At 49.2% G+C, this 19,356-nt stretch overlaps 1 protein-coding gene across 5 annotated transcripts in view; it reads left to right on the top strand.

Moving 5' to 3' along the window:
* Positions 1-19,356, top strand: part of DDX31 (DEAD-box helicase 31) — a 147,228-nt gene that overhangs the window by 52,307 nt on the left and 75,565 nt on the right. For all 5 annotated transcript variants that reach the window (XM_029614155.1, XM_029614154.1, XM_029614152.1 and 2 more), the window contains 7 exons: positions 513-554; positions 1,092-1,156; positions 1,403-1,522; positions 1,616-1,722; positions 2,251-2,495; positions 2,591-2,761; positions 9,152-9,211. In XM_029614155.1, coding sequence (XP_029470015.1) covers positions 513-554; positions 1,092-1,156; positions 1,403-1,522; positions 1,616-1,722; positions 2,251-2,495; positions 2,591-2,761; positions 9,152-9,211 — 810 coding nt within the window. The remainder of the gene's footprint in view (positions 1-512; positions 555-1,091; positions 1,157-1,402; positions 1,523-1,615; positions 1,723-2,250; positions 2,496-2,590; positions 2,762-9,151; positions 9,212-19,356) is intronic.

Genomic DNA, 19,356 nt, shown 5'->3' with positions numbered 1-19,356 from the left:
CTTCAAAGTATTGTCATCCTACTCATGAAGACTCTATGAAGTATCGAGCTGAAAGTGATCTGCTTGAACCGCCATCCCCGTGGAACTCCTGGAGTTTTGCTTGGGGATTTAATAATAACTGATGTGATGTACCCCAATGAATGTCAGTATATAAAAGCAAATAAATAAATAGCCAGTCTCAGATTGCAGTGGGATAAGAATATATTTTTTAAATTCTCAAACTTTTCTTACTAACCCAGAGCTACTGTAGTCACCTGAGCCATCTCCTCTGCCCTTTTATCTGTTTCTTTTATACCAGTCCACTACTTCATATGTGGGTAAGGGCAGCGGCAACTGAATGTCTTGTTCACATGGGAAGTAATTTGGTTGCTCTCATTCTAGTTCCCAGTGGTCAGTTATCCATTTCACCTTTTCTCAACAACCCAGAGCCTTATAGTAACTGTGGTCCTCTCTTATAGAGTGTTATCAAGTGCAGTTCTGTTAATCATTCCTAAATGTCCTCATGTTTGCAGCTTGCTCTGCAGAGCTTCGATACGCTGCAGAAACTGCTGAAGGTAAGCCTGCCCTGCTCTCGCAAGTTTGCATCTTATTTTCTTTTCTTTTTTTTCTCTTGATTCTTTCTCTGAAAGATAACCAGAAGGTGCACCTTAGTGCTAGGAGCCTTTGCAGTGTGAGAGTTAAACAGATATAGAAATGTGACAGCAGAAAAAGGCCATCTGGTCTATCTAGTCTGCCTATCCACCCAATTCTTTGAGAAGGCCATAGCCAAGTGTCTCCCTGTGCAAGCCAGCAATGGTATATTGAGGACAGACTGTCGTAAGCCAGGAGCCTGCAGTGGCTCCTTTTTATATGCATCCTTCCCTCTCGGTGCAGGGCTCAAGGCAGACTACTCCCCAGGTTTGTGTATTGTAACAATAAATACTTGATCTTTTTCATGATGTTTTAGTTTTGCTCATGACTGGAGCCGAGTACCTGTGATTGTATTAATGGGTCTCTGTTGTTGTAAGCCCAGATCTTTCTCCCGTTTCAGGGAAAAAAAACCAGGGAATCCTCTTATTGTTCATTTGATTTTAGTGTTTGTTTCTCTTCAGCCGTTTACATGGATCGTGCCCGGAGTATTAATGGGTGGAGAGAAGCGAAAATCTGAAAAGGCCCGGTAGGAAAAGCTTCATTTACTGCGTTATCTGCATGTAGGAGGTTTTTTCAGACCATTAGTCTCTGCAGAACTGGCTCCACTAATTCTCTTCTTGTAGGCATCCCTGAAGCCGTCATTAATCTGCTAACATTACCATCGTAGTGGTGACAGCTTCACAGTACTTCCACAGTATTCTTATCCATGGTTGCTACAATAGGTCAAATGTTCTGCTAACTTGGTTTTGTGTTCACTGTTTCTGGAATACAGACTCCGGAAAGGGATCAATATCCTTATTTCCACTCCTGGGCGTCTGGTTGATCACATCAGATCCACAAAGAATATTTACTTTGGCCGTGTCCAGTGTCTGGTAGTGGATGAGGCAGACAGGTGATCATTGATTCTTTGCTCTTTGTTACCATGCTGTATCTTGAGGATCATTGAAATGCTCCTGCTTATCCATGGTGTGCTGTGTGTGAACAGGATGCTGGACCTGGGCTTTGAGAAGGACATGACGGTGATCCTGAATGCATTAAATAAAGTATGCGCGAAACGGCAGAATGTCTTGCTCAGTGCTACGCTCACCGAGGGTGAGTGGTGCTGTAAACTGGAAAATACTGGTCAAGTTACACTACCTTTGCTATCCAGCGACTCTTCACTGTAACATGGGCTTGTTGTTTCTCTCTGAATAACTTATGATAAGCAGCTTGGACATAACAGATTTTTAGTGCATATTGGCATATAATATGGTGATGTATAAGAATGGCTGGCAGATGTCATGGGATGTCTGGTGTCAATCATACAACTTTACTCTGAGGCAATTTCTGACCTATTTTATAAATAGCATTATAATGCTTAAAGAGGTCTGTGTCCCTTCTATGACACTGACCTGCTTTGCCTATGTTATAAGCTCTTGGGGTAGGGACATGCTACTCTCTGTACTTGTTTGCTTTTAGTGTTTCTTGTATACCTTTCTGTTTCTCATATTTCTTAATAGTCTGCTTTCTGTCTTAGTCTGTATATTCAGCAGTCTGTATATTTCTGTTTTATAAATAATAATAATTTACTACACTGTGTGATAAATAGGGGTTTTTTTTCCTTCCTTTTGCCTGGTGAAGGTGTAACAAAGTTGGCAGATATCAGTTTGCAGGATCCCATCAGCATAGCTGTCACTGAGGAAGCCGGTGTAGAGACCCCTCAAAGTAGAAGGTCAAGCGATGCCTGTGGGGGTCCCTCAGCCATGCTATCAAGTGCAGGCATGGAAAGCTTTGCGGTCCCAGAGAATCTCACGCAACACTTTGTGGTGGTTCCCAGCAAGCTGAGGCTGGTCACACTGACGGCCTTCATTCTTGGAAAGTGCCGGGTGAGATATGTGCTACATTCTTACCCTGTGGCATGATAGTGCAATCATGCTTAACCAATGACCCGATCTGTGGCATTCTCTCTTTCTTCCTGCAGTTTGAAAAGTCCCCCAAGCTGATTGTATTTTTCTCCAGCTGTGAACTGGTGGAATTCCACCACACACTCTTTACCAAAGTCCTAATGGGCAGTCCACAGAAAACAGGATCCCATCCTTTTACCCCTGCAAATCTAAAGTTCCTGAGGCTGCATGGGAACATGGAGCAAGAGGTGAGCACTGAGTACTCCGAGCATAGCTCAGAATGTGATGGATGGAAGCTGCATTGTGATTGATTGATGCAATAAGTTTATGATGTGCAGGTAAAAGCTCTGATATAAAATCACAAATCTTAAAATCCAGACCATCTGTAAAAATGATCCCTGTTACAGTAGTATGAAGATGTTTTCTTTAGTTTTGTTTGGCTTGTTAGTTACAGTATTCCTCATTGTTTGCCTCATAATTAAATCTGCACGGAGGCATTTTATAAAAGACACTGCAACTTCTTGTGTGTGTACTGTTGTATACTATGTATTACTCTTACACTGCTATTGATGTACTCGCACTGTACATAAATCACATATTTACTTGGACCCTGCCCACGAGTCTCAATGTAAATTTGAGTATGGGCAGTTTCAGTGATCTGCTCAGAGTCACGCAGTAAGAGAAGAAGGTAGGACTTGAACTTTCATCTCCAGATTTCACAGCTCTTAACTCTCTCTGGTAGGTGCAGTCCCAGCATAGAACATTTTGCTATTACACTTCTGACTAAGGCTAGGTGGTATGATTTGCAATAACTGGTCTGATTTCAGAGTTTGATTTTAGTTTCTCCCTTGTGGAAGCGTGCAATGCTGATTACTTAGTAGCACACACACACACACATACACTGTAGTATGTTTGGAGAGCTGGGTGCATGAACAGGCCGTACTGATGGAGGGAGAGTGATTATATATTCCATTGTTCACTGGAAACAGGGGCAAGGCTTAGCTCAGCCAGCCCTCCATCCACCCGAGAGTGCGAGGAGGTGCGTCTCTTCCAGTCCTACTATGACCAGCTGCTAAAGGTAACGGAATAGACGGAGTAGCTGGTACCAGGGGAGGAGCTTGCCATTTACTAGCAGTCTGTAATTAGTTCTTGATGTCTTCGAATTAAGAGCATTAATGGAGCTAAATTGTGGGTCCCATATGGTGCTCCTGGGCACGCCTGAGACCATTAGCAACCAGATGCAAATGTTATTGTCTTGCGAGGAAGGGGTGGGGGATGAAGAAACTGCCACATGCCAGAGATGCCCAGCCTTTTATTGAAGGAGAACAAAACAGCTAGGTAACTTGATCCTTTTAATCTCTCAGTTTGGAGGAAAGAGTCAGCCGATTGAGAAGGAGGGGGAGGGGGACACTGATGCTGGCTGACATGAAAATAAAGAGAGGAATTGGAGATCTGACCAGAACAATCAGCTGTTCTCCCCTTTAAAGAGAAGACTGGAGACAGGATACCCATTGCATCCTTCCATCATCCTCTAACACATAACTATTTATCAGAGAGCTTTGTATATATACAGGGTCTTTCATCCATTTAGTCCTTCAAAAATGTACATGCAACCACTTCCTGAGCAGGTGATTTTATTGATTATGCGCTTGAACCATTTTACTATTAATATCCTCTTCATTATTACAAGTCACCCCAATGCCCTTAGTCAAAATAACAGATCGGACTGGAACCCAGTAGCCCTTAGCTTTCCTATCTCCAGGAGCATAGAACCTCTCTATAAGGTTTCGGGGGAAAAAATACTAATTTATCAGAACCAGAAAAAGATTATTTCTAAAGAAAGAAGCCAGCCTTCACTGAGCTAAGGCACTATACACCCTGCACTGTGCCGCCCCATCCCAGCTCACCTACAGCGACTGCAGCAAGTGAGTTGCACTGATAGTCCGCAGCTGTGCACCATGCACCAGCAACTGGCAGTCGTGAGCTCTAAGTCTGGCCATTAGGTGTTGCTGTTGTACGATGACTGAATCTGCCTTCTCTTTCCTACCTCCCCCAAGGGCTGTGAACACTACCACTGCAACATCCCCAGCCCCTGACCAACCCAGGGAGCAGAAGCCTGGCCCAGTAATTGAATTTGATCCTGAACATGGCAACAGCTATTATTTTGTTACTGAGCAAAGTTGATAGTTTAATTTTTATCAGCTTTTTATGAAGAAGGCACATACAGGTTACTGATCAGAGGCTTCTAGGAAAGCAAATATTGTTACAGGGGCTGGATCTGTTGTTGGCCCAGGGTTTTGGATGCCAGTGCTAGCTTGTTCCTTGTGTGCAGACAGCAAGCAGAAAGGACTGAGGAAGTGGGAGCCTTGAAAGGCAGGTTTCTGCATTCAGTCACAGAATACATCTTGTGTTCCCTGTATGTACCCTGATTAGGACCCAAAAAGCACGAAGGAAGGCGATCTATAATAGCCGTCAGGATGAAAGAAAAGAAATAGATGCCTGTAGTCTTAAAACAATCCTTTATTGCAGTGGAGACACAAGGGTAGCCCGACTCTGGCCGAGTTTCGCCGTTTCAAAACGGCTGCCTCAGGGGCTAAAAACATAAATAAAAAACTTTAAGAATAAGAATAAAATAAAAAATGGCATCATCAATAATTGTATAGTTATTTGAATCAATCAACCACATTTGAGTGAATCAGTCATTTAAAAGTTAAATAAAAAAGCCAAGGTGACATATAGAGGATAAATACACTAAAAAGATGGGTTTGTAACACACCAAGTGCATTTGTACATAGCCTCACGGTAGAATAAATTGCATAAAAACAAAATCCAGAATATTAATTTTATGCAATTTATTCTACCGTGAGGCTATGTATAAATTCACTTGGTGTGTTACAAACCCATCTTTTTAGTGTATTTATCCTCTATATGTCACCTTGGCTTTTTTATTTAACTTTTAAATGACTGATTCACTCAAATGTGGTTGATTGATTCAAATAACTATACAATTATTGATGATGCCATTTTTTATTTTATTCTTATTCTTAAAGTTTTTTATTTATGTTTTTAGCCCCTGAGGCAGCCGTTTTGAAACGGCGAAACTCGGCCAGAGTCGGGCTACCCTTGTGTCTCCACTGCAATAAAGGATTGTTTTAAGACTACAGGCATCTATTTCTTTTCTTTCATCCTGTACCCTGATTAGTCCAGACTCTTGGGTTTATGCATCCCTGCCAGCAGATGGAGACAAAGAAATTTTTACTGGCACTGCTTCATAATCCCTGGTGCCACCTGCAGTTCCAAGTCAGTTCTGGGGGCAGTCCTTTCGAGGCGGTTGAAGGCCATTCAAGGCTTCCTCAGGAAGCGGAGCTACAGGGGCCAAATCTTCGCAATGAGGCGAGGCCGGTCCATTCCGCCATTCCTTTTATAGGGGGTCATCTCGCGCGATTTTACAGGGAGTGGGCCAAAATCACTCAGGATCAGTGGGTCCTCAGAGTAATAAGAAATGGTTATACGTTAGAATTTGTTTGGCCCGTTCGTGACCTGTTTCTGGTCTCTCCCTATGGGTTGTTGGAAAAGCATCTGGCGGTTCGGGCGACATTAGACAGGTTACTGGGATTAGGAGCAGTTATTCCGGTTCCTCAGTGCGAACGGGGCAAAGGCCAGTATTCCATTTACTTCGTAGTTCCAAAGAAAGAAGGCTCTTTCCATCCCATTCTAGGTTTGAAAAAGGTAAATGTGGCACTAAAGGTCCCAAGGTTCTGGATGGAAACTCTATGGTCTGTAATTGCGTTGGTGTGCAAGGACGAGTTCCCGGCTTCTTTGGATCTGACGGAGGTATACCTACATATTCACCGGGATCACCAGCGGATTCTGAGGTTTATGGTACTGGATCAGCATTTCCAGTTTCAGGCTCTCCCTTTCTGGCTAGCCACAGCGCCCTGCACATTCACCAAGATAATGGTGGTTGCAGCGGCACTGCAATACGAGGGAGTGCTGGTGCATCCTTATCTAGACGATTGGCTCCTCAGGGCAAAATCAGAAGACCGTTCTGCGGTGCAGAACGTAATAGACTCTGGAATTTCTAGGCTGGGTAGTGAATTTGGCAAAGAACCACCTGATTCCCTCTCGGACTCTAGACTATTTGGGGGCTTGGTTCGACACACTGAAAGGCAAGTTGTTTCTGATGGAGGGGAGAGAATGTGCAAGTTGGAGGCAAATCTGCCGCTTGTTGACTTTGCAAGTCCCCAGAGCCTAGGATGTTTTGCAGGTGCTCGGCATGATGGCTTCAACCCTGGAGTTGGTACCATGGGCCTTTGCGCATATGAGACTGCTACAGAGAACTCTGTTGGCACAGTGGAATCTGTTGTTGGAGGAGTTTCATATGCCCATCTCGCTCAAGGGTTATGTGTGGGACAGTCTGTCTTGTGGCGCCTGACATCCAGTCTAGTTCGTGGTATCGACCTGGAGGTTCCAGATTGGGTAATTCTTACTACTGATGCCAGCCTTTCTGGATGGGGAGCAGTATGCCAGTGACAGTCGACCCAGGGCTCTTGGTCAGAGGAAGAAGCCTCTTGGTCTATCAATTGTTTAGAGACCAGAGCAGTGAGATTAGCTTTTCTTGCTTTCCTGCCTTTGGTTCAAGGCCAAACGGTGAGGGTCTTGTGAGACAATGTGATGACCGTAGCATACATCAATCGTCAGAGAGGAACCAAGAGTCAAACAGTGGCCCAGGAGACTCAGGAGTTAATTCTTTGGGCCGAACAGCACTTGGTTCAAATAGCAATGTCACACATTGCAGGTGTTGAAAATGTCCAAGCGGATTTTCTAAGATGCTAGATGCAGGGGAGTGGGAGTTGTCCAAGTCAGCGATGTAGCTCATCCAAGAGAGGTGGGGCTGTCCCCGTGTGGATCTAGTGGCAACTGATCTCAACACGAAGGCATCTTGCTTTTACAGCCAAAGGCGAGAATACGAGGCCGAGGGAGTCAACGCTCTGGTCCTGCCCTGGCTTCGTCCTGCTTTACACCAGGCGAAGTGGTGTTGGTAACCCCAGAGTGGCCACGTCTGTCGTGGTTCTTGGATCTGATCAACATGGCAGTGAATGGACTGTTACGCATCAGTCATCTTCCATGCCTTCTTCAGCAGGGACCCATATTTTCAGACTAGGCAGATTGCTTTTGTCTAGCGGCTTGGCTTTTGAGAGGCGGCATTTGAGATGACGAGTGTACCCAGAGGTGGTCATTACTACTCTCCTGCAGGCTAGACGGACATCTACTTCGTTGATGTATGTCAGAGTCTGGAAGGTCTTTGAGGCATGGTGTATAAAGGCATACAGCCCTTTACGGTCTTTGGTGTCTCAGATTTTATCTTTCCTTCAAAAAGGTTTGATCCAAGGCCTGGCTTTCAATTCCCTCAGCTCTGGCTTGTCTACGAGGTAAAGTTGAAGGTTGCCCGTTGTCCTCTCATCCCGATGTGGTTAGGTTTCTTCAGGGGGTTAAGAATTTGTTCATCCTGGAATCTTAATCTCGTTTTCCGAGGTTTGAGTGAGGCACTTTTTGAACCTCTCCGCATAGCATCACTTAAGGATTTGACTTTAAAGGTTGCTGTCTTAGTAGCCTTTTATTCTGCGAGGAGAATCTCTGAGTTGCAGGCTTTATCTTGCCACGATCCATTCCTTCAGATCTCAGAATCAGGAGGGTCCTCGCGGTTGCTATCCTTGTTTCTTCCGAAGGTGGTGTCGGCTTTTCATGTTAATCAGACAGTGGAGCTTCCGGCTTTTTCAGAATTGAATGCTTCTGTGCCTCATGTACAGGAGCTTAGGCTGTTGGACGTCTGTAGGGCTTTGCTAAGTTATCTCAAGGTCACAAATGATTTTAGGAGATCTGATCATCTTTTTATTTTATAAAGTGGTTCGAAGAAAGATACCCAGGCTTCCAAGGCTACCATTGCGAGGTGGCTTAAGGAGGCTATTGGGTCAGCATACATTCTCAAAGGCCTTCAGGTACCGGAAGGTTTGAGGGCTCACTCTACTCGGTTTCAGGTGACTTCGTGGGCGGAGGCCCAGTTGGTTTCCCCACAGGAAATTTGTAAAGCGGCAACTTGAAAGTCGTTGCACTACTGTCTAGATGTGGGTGATCGTTTGGCGAAAATGTCTTGTGAGCGGGACTCTCCAGGTCCCACTCTCAGGGTGCTTTGGTACATCCCAGGAGTCTGGACTGATCCGGGTATGTACAGGAAAAGGAAAATTGGTTCTTAACCGCTAATTTTTGTTCTTGTAATACCACAGATCAGTCCAGAACCTGCCCGATCTAGGGAGGTAGAGAGTATCCTCTCAGCTGTATTGTTTTGGTACTATCTACGAATTTTTTAGGGTATGGAATACAGGCTTGTTGGTAAAGTTTTTGTTTCAAGGTTTTGCGAGTTTTACACGTTTTGCAAGTGTTTTGTGTTTGGATACAGTTACTGAGGAACTGCAGGTGTCACCAGGGATTATGAAGCAGTGTCAGTGAAACTTTCTCTGTCTCCATCTGCTGGCAGGGATGCATAAACCCAGGAGTCTGGACTGATCTGTGGTACTACAGGATTGAAAATTAGCAGGTAAGAACCAATTTTCCTTTTCTTTTTCTCTTGTCAATCGCAGGAAAGAACAGAAGTTTTCCTGGAATTTTCAAAGTCCCCATCTGGTGTCCTGCTGTGCACTGTAAGTAACGCACAAAGATAAATAAAAAGTTATGGTGAACAAAAAATATTTAGAATTTAGCAGCCTATAAATAGACGCTCTGACTTAATGTTCAACAGGAAAAATAATATAATAAAGCAACTTTTTATCCAACCGTCTGTTATCCAGAAACTCCCATTAATCATGGTTCCTGGGTCATGTACCTTTTTCTGGAAAAATCTTCTATTATCCAGAATTTGGCACCTGCTTTTTTTCTTTTCCTTCTGGATTTCAGAGATGTCTTTCTCTTTCTCCTTCTGCACTCATCCCTTCCTTTCCTCGGTGATCTGACTGGATGCCCAGCAGCTCAGCCAGATCTTTCCCATGTGGTCACAGCTTCAGCTTATCTATGAAGCACCAGATTGAGCTGAGACTGAACCACCTAGAAGGGAGAGAGGCTAGGCTGAGAGGACCCTGTATTTGGGCTGGGGGACAAGGGGTCAAAGCAAGTCACGGAGATGTGTGTGTGGGGGGGGAGAATTCCCATTATTTGGAAAAATCTATTATCCAAAGTGATGTTGGTCCCAACTCTTCTGTTAAAAGGTGTTCTGCTGTTGTAACAATACAAAACTGGATCATTTTATCCTGGAGCAATGTGCCAGGCTGTAAAGTTTTGCTAATGCCACTTTCTTTTGCATTATTACTCCTAGGTCTGTCTTGTGCTCGCTCACTCTCTTTTCACATTATCCAATGAAATGACAGGAAAATCTACATTGCAGAGTGACTGTTCTGCAGGCCACTCCCTGGGTGTTAAAACATAGGTTCCCTGTACGTACCTGGATCAGTCCAGACCGTGGGTTATGTCCCCAATCCAGCAGATGGAGTCAGCCCAAAACTTCGAGGGGGCGTCACCATAAGTACTACTACCCCCTCTGCAGGAGTTCAGTATCTTCTGACTCCAGCAGATGCGAGTAGGGGAATCTGGGCTTGCTCCCGATTTCCTGTAACCTATTCTGTTTTTTCCCTTAGTTGGAATTTTTCCTTCTCTGTCTTGTCTTGGATCAAGTTGTGCTTTATTTAAAAAAAAAAAAAAAAAACAAACTAACTAATTGATTAATTGGGGAGGCGGGGCTCCTTCCTTGTGCTGGCTCTCTGTCTCCTTTGTTTCCTCAGCACGGCCTGTGTTCTTGCCGGGGTAAGTTGTTTTTCTTGCTTTGCTGGGCTGTAGTTTTTATTTTCAGCTAGCTGAATTACGACTGCCGGTGTGACCGGCCTACCAGCAATTTTCCTCGCTCCCGCGGCCATCTTGTGCGCTCCTCGTGGGCTGCAGGGAGCAGGGTGCTCGTCTTCAGCGGGTTGCGAGGCCAGGACAGGCCCCCCCGCGGCGCCGCTTGTTTTCTCCGCGGGTTGTGCAGGCCGTCCGGGCCCCCCCGCAGCGGCGCACCGTCTCGCGGCCCCCCCCCCCCTCCCGCCCGGAGACTCACCGAGGGACTTTAGTAGCCGGGGGTGGTTCCTCTGAACGCCGGATATGCCGCGGCCGTCGCGTTGCTCGGCCTGCGGCGAGCCCGGCTCGCGCATCTCCAGGGAGGGCATCTGTGCCAGGTGCCTCCCAGGGGGGGAAGGCACGTCCGGGCCCCGCACTCGGTTTCCATTGTCAGCTTTGCCCGGGCGCCGTGGGCCGGCCCCTCCCCCATTCTTGGCGGGAACGGCGGCCATTTTGCACGCGCTGCGACGCGAGGAAGATCGGACAGCGCTGGGGGATGGGGAGGCTTCAGGGGATTCTCCCCCGAACCTGCTTCCGGAGGAAGATCCGGAGCTGGACTCACAGGAGCAGGGCCCCCGGGTTTTTCCCCCACGGAGATTCCCCCGAGTAGGCCGGGGTTCTCCCCAGAGTTTATTCGTCTGATGCACACAGCGTACCTGCAGGAGCTGGCAGCTCCCACGGGGCCTCCGCCCCCCAAACTACCGCGCCCTTCGTCCCTCTCCTCGGCCCCCCCCCCTCCGGGGGGCGTGGGGGCCCCACAGCTCCCCGCAAACGTTCCGGCTTCCTGTGGGCTCGGGGGGGGCTGGCTCGGACCCAGTCTCCCCAGGATCGGACCCCGCCGGTTCGGGACAAGGGGAGTCGACCCTCGGAGGGAGAGGATCCACGCACGCTGCGACTATTCCAGCGGGAAGAGCTGGATGACCTAATCCCACAATCATTCAGGGGTTGGATCTCGATCCCCCGCCGGACCCGCCAGCTCCAGTCGCGCCCTCGGTCGTCACTTCTTCGAAGAAGGGGGACCCGGTCCTGGCGGCTCTTCGTCCGCGGGCGCGGGCTTTTCCCATCCACGAGTCGTTCCTGCAACTTCTCACTCGGGAATGGGATTCCCCGGAAGCTGCGCTAAAGGGCAGCAGAGCCATGGAGAGGCTGTACCCGCTGCCGGAAGATTTTCTGGATCTCATCAAGGTACCCAGGGTGGACTCCGCGGTGACGGCGGTCACGAAAAGGACGACCATTCCGGTGACGGGTGGAGCGGCGCTGCGGGATACGCAGGATCGCAAGTTGGAAGTATTCCTCAAGCGGGTCTTCGAGGTCTCCGCAGTGGGACTGCGGGCAGCGATGTGTAGCTCTCTTGCCCAGCGAGCCAGCCTTCTCTGGGTACAGCTACTGCTCACTTCCCAGGTGCTGCCTCCCGGGGAGGCCGCCCAGGCAGATCGGCTCGAAGCCGCAGTGGCATACGGGGCCGATGCCTCCTACGATCTATTCAGAATCCTTGCACGCTCCATGGCCTCGGTAGTGGCGGCGCGCCGACTCCTCTGGCTCCGCAACTGGGCAGCGGACACGTCCTCCAAGTCGAGCCTGGGTTCCCTGCCCTTCAGGGGTAAGTTCCTGTTCGGAGAGGAGCTGGACCAGATCATCAAGTCGCTGGGGGAAAACGCGGTCCATCGCCTGCCGGAAGACAGATATCGCTCTACCAGGTCGTTCCCGTCCTCCCGGACCAGAGCGAGGGCGCAAAGACGCTACAGGAGTTACAGGCCGGCGGTCTCCCGGCCCCCTCCCTCCAGGGCTCAGCCATGGTCCCGTTCCTTTCGCGGGCGCCGCCCAGCGCGGGCCGCGCCCACGGCGGGACAGCCCTTGCCCAAATCCTCTCAATGATGTTCAGCTCGCCCACTCCGCCGTTCCCAAGATCGGGGGACGGCTGGCATTCTTTTACGAGGAGTGGGCACGGATCACCTCGGATCAGTGGGTTCTGGACACCATAGGACACGGCTACGCGTTGGAATTTGCCCGCCCTCCGAAGGGACGGTTCATCTTTTCTCCCTGCGGGTCGGCCATCAAGCGACGGGCGGTGCAGCTGACCCTGGACAGATTGTGGGAGATAGGTGCCATTACGCCCGTACCCTCCGAAGAGGTGGGCTCGGGTCATTATTCCATCTACTTCGTCGTACCGAAGAAAGACGGTTCCTTCCGCCCCATCCTGGACCTGAAGGAAGTCAACAGATCCCTTCGGGTGGCCCGGTTCCGCATGGAAACGCTACGTTCGGTGATCGCGGCGGTTCATCGAGGGGAGTTTCTGGCCTCCTTGGACCTGACGGAGGCCTACCTTCACATTCCCATTCGCCAGGAGCATCATTGCCTACTACGGTTCAAGATCCTGGATCAGCATTTCCAGTTTGTGGCTCTTCCGTTCGGATTGGCAACGGCCCCGCGCACCTTTACCAAGATCATGATAGTGGTGGCGGCTGCCCTCCGGAAGGAGGGGATTCTAGTTCATCCTTATCTGGACGATTGGCTCATCCGAGCGAAGTCCTTTCGACATGGACAGGCGGCGGTGGCCAGGGTGATAGAGTTTCTGCAGTCCCTAGGATGGGTGGTGAACTTCTCCAAGAGTTCCCTCGTGCCCTCGCAGCGCTTGGATTTCTTGGGGGCGACCTTCGACACCCGACTGGGAGCGGTTTTCCTACGGCAGGACAAGGCGCACGCCCTACGGGAACATATACAGCGATTCTCTGCATTACCAGCTCCCACCTCCTGGGACTATCTTCAGCTCCTGGGGGTGATGGGCTCCACCATCGACATGGTTCCTTGGGCTTTTGCGCACCTCCGTCCTCTACAAAGAGCTCTCCTGTCCCGTTGGAAACCGCTCTCGCAGGACTACCAGGTGATTCTTCCGCTGCCCCAGTTCGCCAGGAACAGCCTGAACTGGTGGATGGTACCGGGGAATCTGGCTCGCGGCGTGTCCCTCGACCTACCAAATTGGGTGGTGGTGACCACCGACGCCAGCCTCGTCGGCTGGGGAGCCGTCTGCGACCGAAGCGCCACGCAGGGGACGTGGTCCGCGGAGGAATCGAAGTGGTCCATCAATCGCCTGGAGACCAGAGCGGTCAGATTGGCGCTCCTCCATTTCCTGCCACTCCTTCGGAATCAGGAAGTCAGAATCTTATCGGACAACGCGACCACGGTGGCTTACATCAACCGTCAGGGCGGCACTCGCAGTCCGCAGGTCGCGCTAGAGGCAGCGATGCTGATGCAGTGGGCGGAACGGAATCTGCGCCACCTCGCGGCCTCACACATCACGGGCGTGGACAACGTCCAGGCCGACTTCCTCAGTCGCCAGCTCCTGGACCCCGGAGAGTGGTCGCTCTCCGACACGGCCATGCAACTACTCGTCCGGCGGTGGGGCTCCCCCCACCTGGATCTCATGGCGTCCGCACAGAACACCAAGGCGCCTCGCTTCTTCAGTCGCCGGAGAGAAAGGGGAGCGGAGGGCGTAGATGCTCTCGCGCTCCCGTGGCCGGCCAATCTGCTCCTATATGCGTTCCCACCGTGGCCGCTGGTGGGAAGAGTACTCCGACGAATAGAAGTTCATCAGGGGACGGTGATCTTCGTTGCACCAGAGTGGCCAAGACGACCTTGGTTTGCGGATCTCCTCCACCTGGTAATCGATGGACCCATCCGGCTGGGACATCTTCCCCGCCTCCTACACCAGGGACCGGTATTTTTCGACCAGGCAGAACTCTTCTGTCTTGCGGCCTGGCTTTTGAGAGGCGCCGCCTCCGCCGACGAGGGTACCCAGAGGCGGTAGTGTCAACTCTGCTGCGGTCTCGGAAGACTTCGACGTCGGTGGCCTACGTGCGGGTCTGGAAGGTGTTCGAACTGTGGTGTACCGACCGGAACACAAGACCCACGGAGGCGTCTGTCCCGCAGATCCTCCAGTTCCTACAGGCGGGAGTGGAAAAGGGGCTCGCTTACAACTCCCTTAGGGTTCAAGTGGCCGCCCTTGGCTCCCTCCTGCGGGGAGGGGGATCTTTGTTACACCATCCGGACATCCTCCGTTTTCTCAAGGGCGTCAAGCACTTGCGGCCTCCATTGCGGGATCCTTGTCCCTCTTGGAGCCTCAATTTGGTCCTACGTTCCATGTCCGGACCTCCGTTTGAACCACTGAGGAGTGCGACGATCAAGGACCTCACTCTCAAGACGGTGTTCCTGGTGGCCATATGTTCCGCTCGGCGTATTTCGGAACTGCAGGCTCTGTCCTGTCGAGAGCCTTATCTACGGTTCACCGATTCGGGCGTTTCACTTCGGACTGTGCCCTCCTTCCTCCCGAAGGTGGTGTCCGCCTTCCATGTGAATCAGACGGTGGAACTGCCCTCCTTCTCCTCGTCTGAGCCACGGACTCTTCGTCTCCTCGACGTCAAGCGCACTCTGCGGATCTACCTGGAGGCCACGAATGACTTTCGGACTTCTGACCATCTCTTCGTCCTTTGGTCTGGTCCCCGGAAGGGATCCCAGGCCTCGAAGACTACGATCGCCCGATGGCTGAAGGCCGGCATTGCCGCCTCCTACATCGGGACGGGGCGGACTCCTCCACCCGGTATTGTGGCGCATTCTACACGCTCTCAGGCGGCCTCCTGGGCGGAGAGCCGATCGGTGTCTTCGCAGGAAATCTGTAGAGCGGCCACCTGGAAATCGTTACACACGTTCTCGAGACACTACAGACTACACCTCGCCTCGTCTGTCCATGGACACTTTGGCGAACAGGTTCTACGAGCAGGCCTCGCAGAATCCCACCCGGGTTAGGGAAGCTTGGGTACATCCCACGGTCTGGACTGATCCAGGTACGTACAGGGAAAAGAAAATTATTACTTACCTGCTAATTTTCGTTCCTGTAGTACCATGGATCAGTCCAGACGCCCACCGCTTTTGGGTTCTACTCCTGCTCGGCTGTCTTGGGGTCTGACTTGACTCAGCTGTTATACAGTAGTGTCTTCTTGTCTTCTCTTACTATCTTCTCTCACGTGTTCCCCGTTTCACTATTTGTGATTGTTCTTTCCTTGGGGATCGACACGAGTTGTGACCTCCCATCCGTTGGTGGGATGGTACAGTTTCTCTGTTTTAAATTCAGCGGCTCATTATTGCCGTCTTGTTTTAACTTGATCCAATTCAGGGGGTTTCTGATTACTCGGGCTTTGATATTCTCGATACTGAACTCCTGCAGAGGGGGTAGTAGTACTTATGGTGACGCCCCCTCGAAGTTTTGGGCTGACTCCATCTGCTGGATTGGGGACATAACCCACGGTCTGGACTGATCCATGGTACTACAGGAACGAAAATTAGCAGGTAAGTAATAATTTTCTTATTTGAGGCCTTTGCTGAAGCTTTGTAGAAAATGTTATACTTGCATGTTAGTCCTAATTAATAAAGGTTCAATCTTCAAGACACCAAGAGTCATGTCTACCTGAGTCTTGAATATGTGAGCTTTAAAAATCTCATTCTTCATTTGCCAAGCCTGGTACAAAAGCAGATAATTCAGTTTTGTTAGCAATAGCCACATTCAATACATAAAAGACCAACAGAACCACAAAGCTCAAAACAGGAACTTATGTAAAAACAAGAGCAAATTAGTTGTCATACCTTATCAAGTGAATGATTTTTTTTTCTCAATATCTGGCTGGAAGTCAGTAAGCTTGGGTTTGAAGTTTCCTTATGACATTGTAGACTCTTTCTTTGTTTGTGTTTTAATGATATGACGGTTCTGTAGTGCTGCTCCCTTTTCTGCAGAGGTAAATAGCAAACAGCCTCCAGGGGAGGAGTGCATTACTCACCGGAGATCTGCTGAGATGCTTCTGGTGACCATGTGCCCTTACGTCCTCTGCCCAGTGGAGAATGCTGAGCCTTGGCCAGCTTCCTGCATGCTGCAGAAGGTCTCACAATTTGCTTTCTAATAGTGGCAGCTGTTGATGGAAGAACGTGTGAATCTTGGCGATTTCTACCCACAGAAAATGTGTCAATTACATCAATCGAGAGTGATTAGAGCTGAGAAAGCCCTCTTCTGCGCTGCATGTTTGGCTCTTTGCTGACTTGGCTCTGTGAACATGTTGCTTATTATTTATACAGAGGCTCCAGCTGCCTGTCCTTCCATATCATGTCTGAAAGGCACGTGATCTCAGCGCACCAGCCAGCCTTGGCATGGCATTCAGAAGCTCAGCTTAGAAACTAATGGCCAAGATATACAGGCTGCAGGGATACAGGGTGTGCAGTATTATAGGCAGGATGCAGAAATATCTGTTTCTGGTCCCTGTTCTTTGTGGTGATGAATTTTTGACATCTGCACTGCGAACAGATGGAGTGACTTTTCCCTCCTTCTTGAAACCCTTTGGCTACATCCTGTGCAGCCGCTTCTGTTTTGACCCAGGCCAGAGTTTTGTTCCTTATTTTTGAAAATACAGCCCTGAGTTTTTAACTGTGCTAGGATTTTCCTCATGAGGTATGAGTATGTGTTTGCATGTGCAGGTGTGCTTTTAGGTTCTGAATGTGTGCTTGGTTCTGCTTTTGTTTTTTTGTTTGCTGATGTGTATATGTCTCAGGGTCCGCCAGCACAAGAACGTGTTTTGCTGACAGCCTTCCAGATTTTTAGTAACAGCCAGATTTCTTTACTGACACAGGTTTTACTCTTATTTCTGTGCACAATTTGGGTTTACTAACATGAAATTCCAGCCTCTCTGCACAGAGACAGAGCCCCTGACTCCTGATGTAGCAGCCTTGCTGAGCCTCAGCCTGGAAATAGACCCTGTCTCTCTAGGATGTTTTTACAGATATGTTTTCAGTTTGGGGGTGGGTTGCTGATGGTCAGTTGGCAGCCTGACTGGCTCTGTGGGGTGGGCGTGTGTGTGTGTATGCATCTGCTGTCTGTTTAGTGGCACCTTTGTTACTTTTTCTGCCTTTCATTTAGTACAGGGGTAACCAACTCTGATCCACAAATGGATCTGGTTTTCAGGATATCCTCCATGAATATACATGAGATTGACTTGTATGTACTGCTTCCATTGTATGCAAATATACCTCATGCATATTCATGGTGGATATTCTGAAAATCAGACCTGTTGGAGGACAAGACTTGGCCATCCTTGATCCTTGCTTGACTCCAAGTGACTAGGGGCAAGCTTGCCCAGTAAGCTTTACTTATTATCCAGTGGATTATGCGCCTTGTAGTTTTATTTGTAAGAAACCATGGCTTGCAGGGATAGATGTGAAACCTGAATGGATTGGTGTGAGCTAAAGGCCCAGAGCCAGGTGCCCCTAATCTTTGATGATGGTTGCAGCAGGACTGAGTTTGTGATAGGAGTCCAGTGCCTAAATTGTTCAGTTTATATAGTGGAATACTACAGGCTGGTTTACACATTCTCAAGTTTTGGAGTGTGTGGTTCTGGTGATAGCTGCTAATTGATAAGAAAGAAGCAAGAAGAGAAGGAAAGGAGGGTCACTCAGTGTAGATATGCAGGAAAAGAAAGGGAAGAAACATTTGCAGAAACCTGCATTTCCTAGCACGTAGCCAGATGGACTCAGGACCAATGGGTTATGCTCCCCTGCCAGCAGATGGAGATGGAGTAGGATTGCAAAACTGATGTCACCATACATATTACCCCTGCAGTGACCTCAGCCCTCCAATATTCTCTGTCTCCAGCAGATGGTGAACATACCTCTCCCTATGGGGATTGCTGTACTTTTTGGAAGGAAAAATTCTACATTATAAATTGGAGAAAAAAATCGAGCCCTGCTCTCCTGCACGGATGCCTAAAATCCCTCCCCCAGTTGAGAATTCCTGAGGCAAATTCCAAGATCCCTCAGAGGTTTGCCTTGGTCTGGTAGCCAGTTCCCGGCGTTGACTTTGCTTAGGCTCGGGTGCAGGAAACCAAGTGTGGTGGTGACGGCCAAAGCCCTCTCCCCCTCGCAGCTGGAGACTGACTGTATACTCAGCTGGTAAGCGCTGAGCCCAGGTAAGTTTAAAAAAAAAAAAAAGATTACCTCTCGGTTCAGAGATGCTTGGAGGGCTTTCGGTAAGATTTCCTCCGGTCTCCTTGCTCAGCACGCCATACTAATGTTGTTCCCTATCCCATTGGGGTAAGGGGAAGTGGGCTTCTGAGCAGGTTGAGCAGCCCCCCAGTGGGCTAGGCCATACTTTAGGCTTGGTCAACACACCATGTGGTAGGCCTCCGCAGCACCATCTTGAGCGCGTCTTTGTGCGTTCCATGTTGCCCTCCATAGATTGTTGGTACGCACCGTGCATTGGCTCTGCTCACACGCTGCACGCGTACATACATGCACAACCTAATAAGCGCAGGATACAGGGAAAGCCGGGCAAACGGGCTGTGAGTGCACCTCACCACATCCCATCTAGGTACTTGAAATTTGTGCACATAAATTTTTAAGAGTGAGCCAATTAAATGCACAGTTACCGCCGCTAATGGCACCTCAATAAAGAAACCTAAGTGCCTTGCTCTCTGCGCTGCTTGTCTAATCAGAGCTTCACAGTTTGACCTGGAGTCCAACTTGTGCCAGCATTACGAAGAAGCCCAAGGAGAGTTCCCTGTACATACCCTGATCAGTCCAGACTCCTGGGTTTTGCCTCCCTCCAACAGATGGAGACAGAGCAGTTTTAACGGACTCCGTCCTATACCCCTGAGGTGCCACCTAGAGTCTGTCAGTATTTCTCTGTCTCCAGCAGATGGTGGAAGTGCAAAACCTTTAGTCTGGGTTTGGTGTTAGGTTTTTCGGTTTTTAGTTTGTTGGTATTCGTTCCTTCAGGAATCTTAAAAAGACAAGGATTTAGTAAAACAAAAAAACAAAACAAAGAGAGAAGATAACTCTTTAAACCTCCCAAGGGGTTGCTAGGTCCTGGTGGGACCATCCCTTCTGGTAGCAG

Source organism: Rhinatrema bivittatum, chromosome 8 (genome assembly GCF_901001135.1).
Source record: "Rhinatrema bivittatum chromosome 8, aRhiBiv1.1, whole genome shotgun sequence".
Lineage (NCBI taxonomy): Eukaryota > Metazoa > Chordata > Amphibia > Gymnophiona > Rhinatrematidae > Rhinatrema > Rhinatrema bivittatum.
The sequence above is the reverse complement of the archived record's forward strand: the minus strand, read 5'-3'. Positions and strand labels throughout refer to the sequence as shown.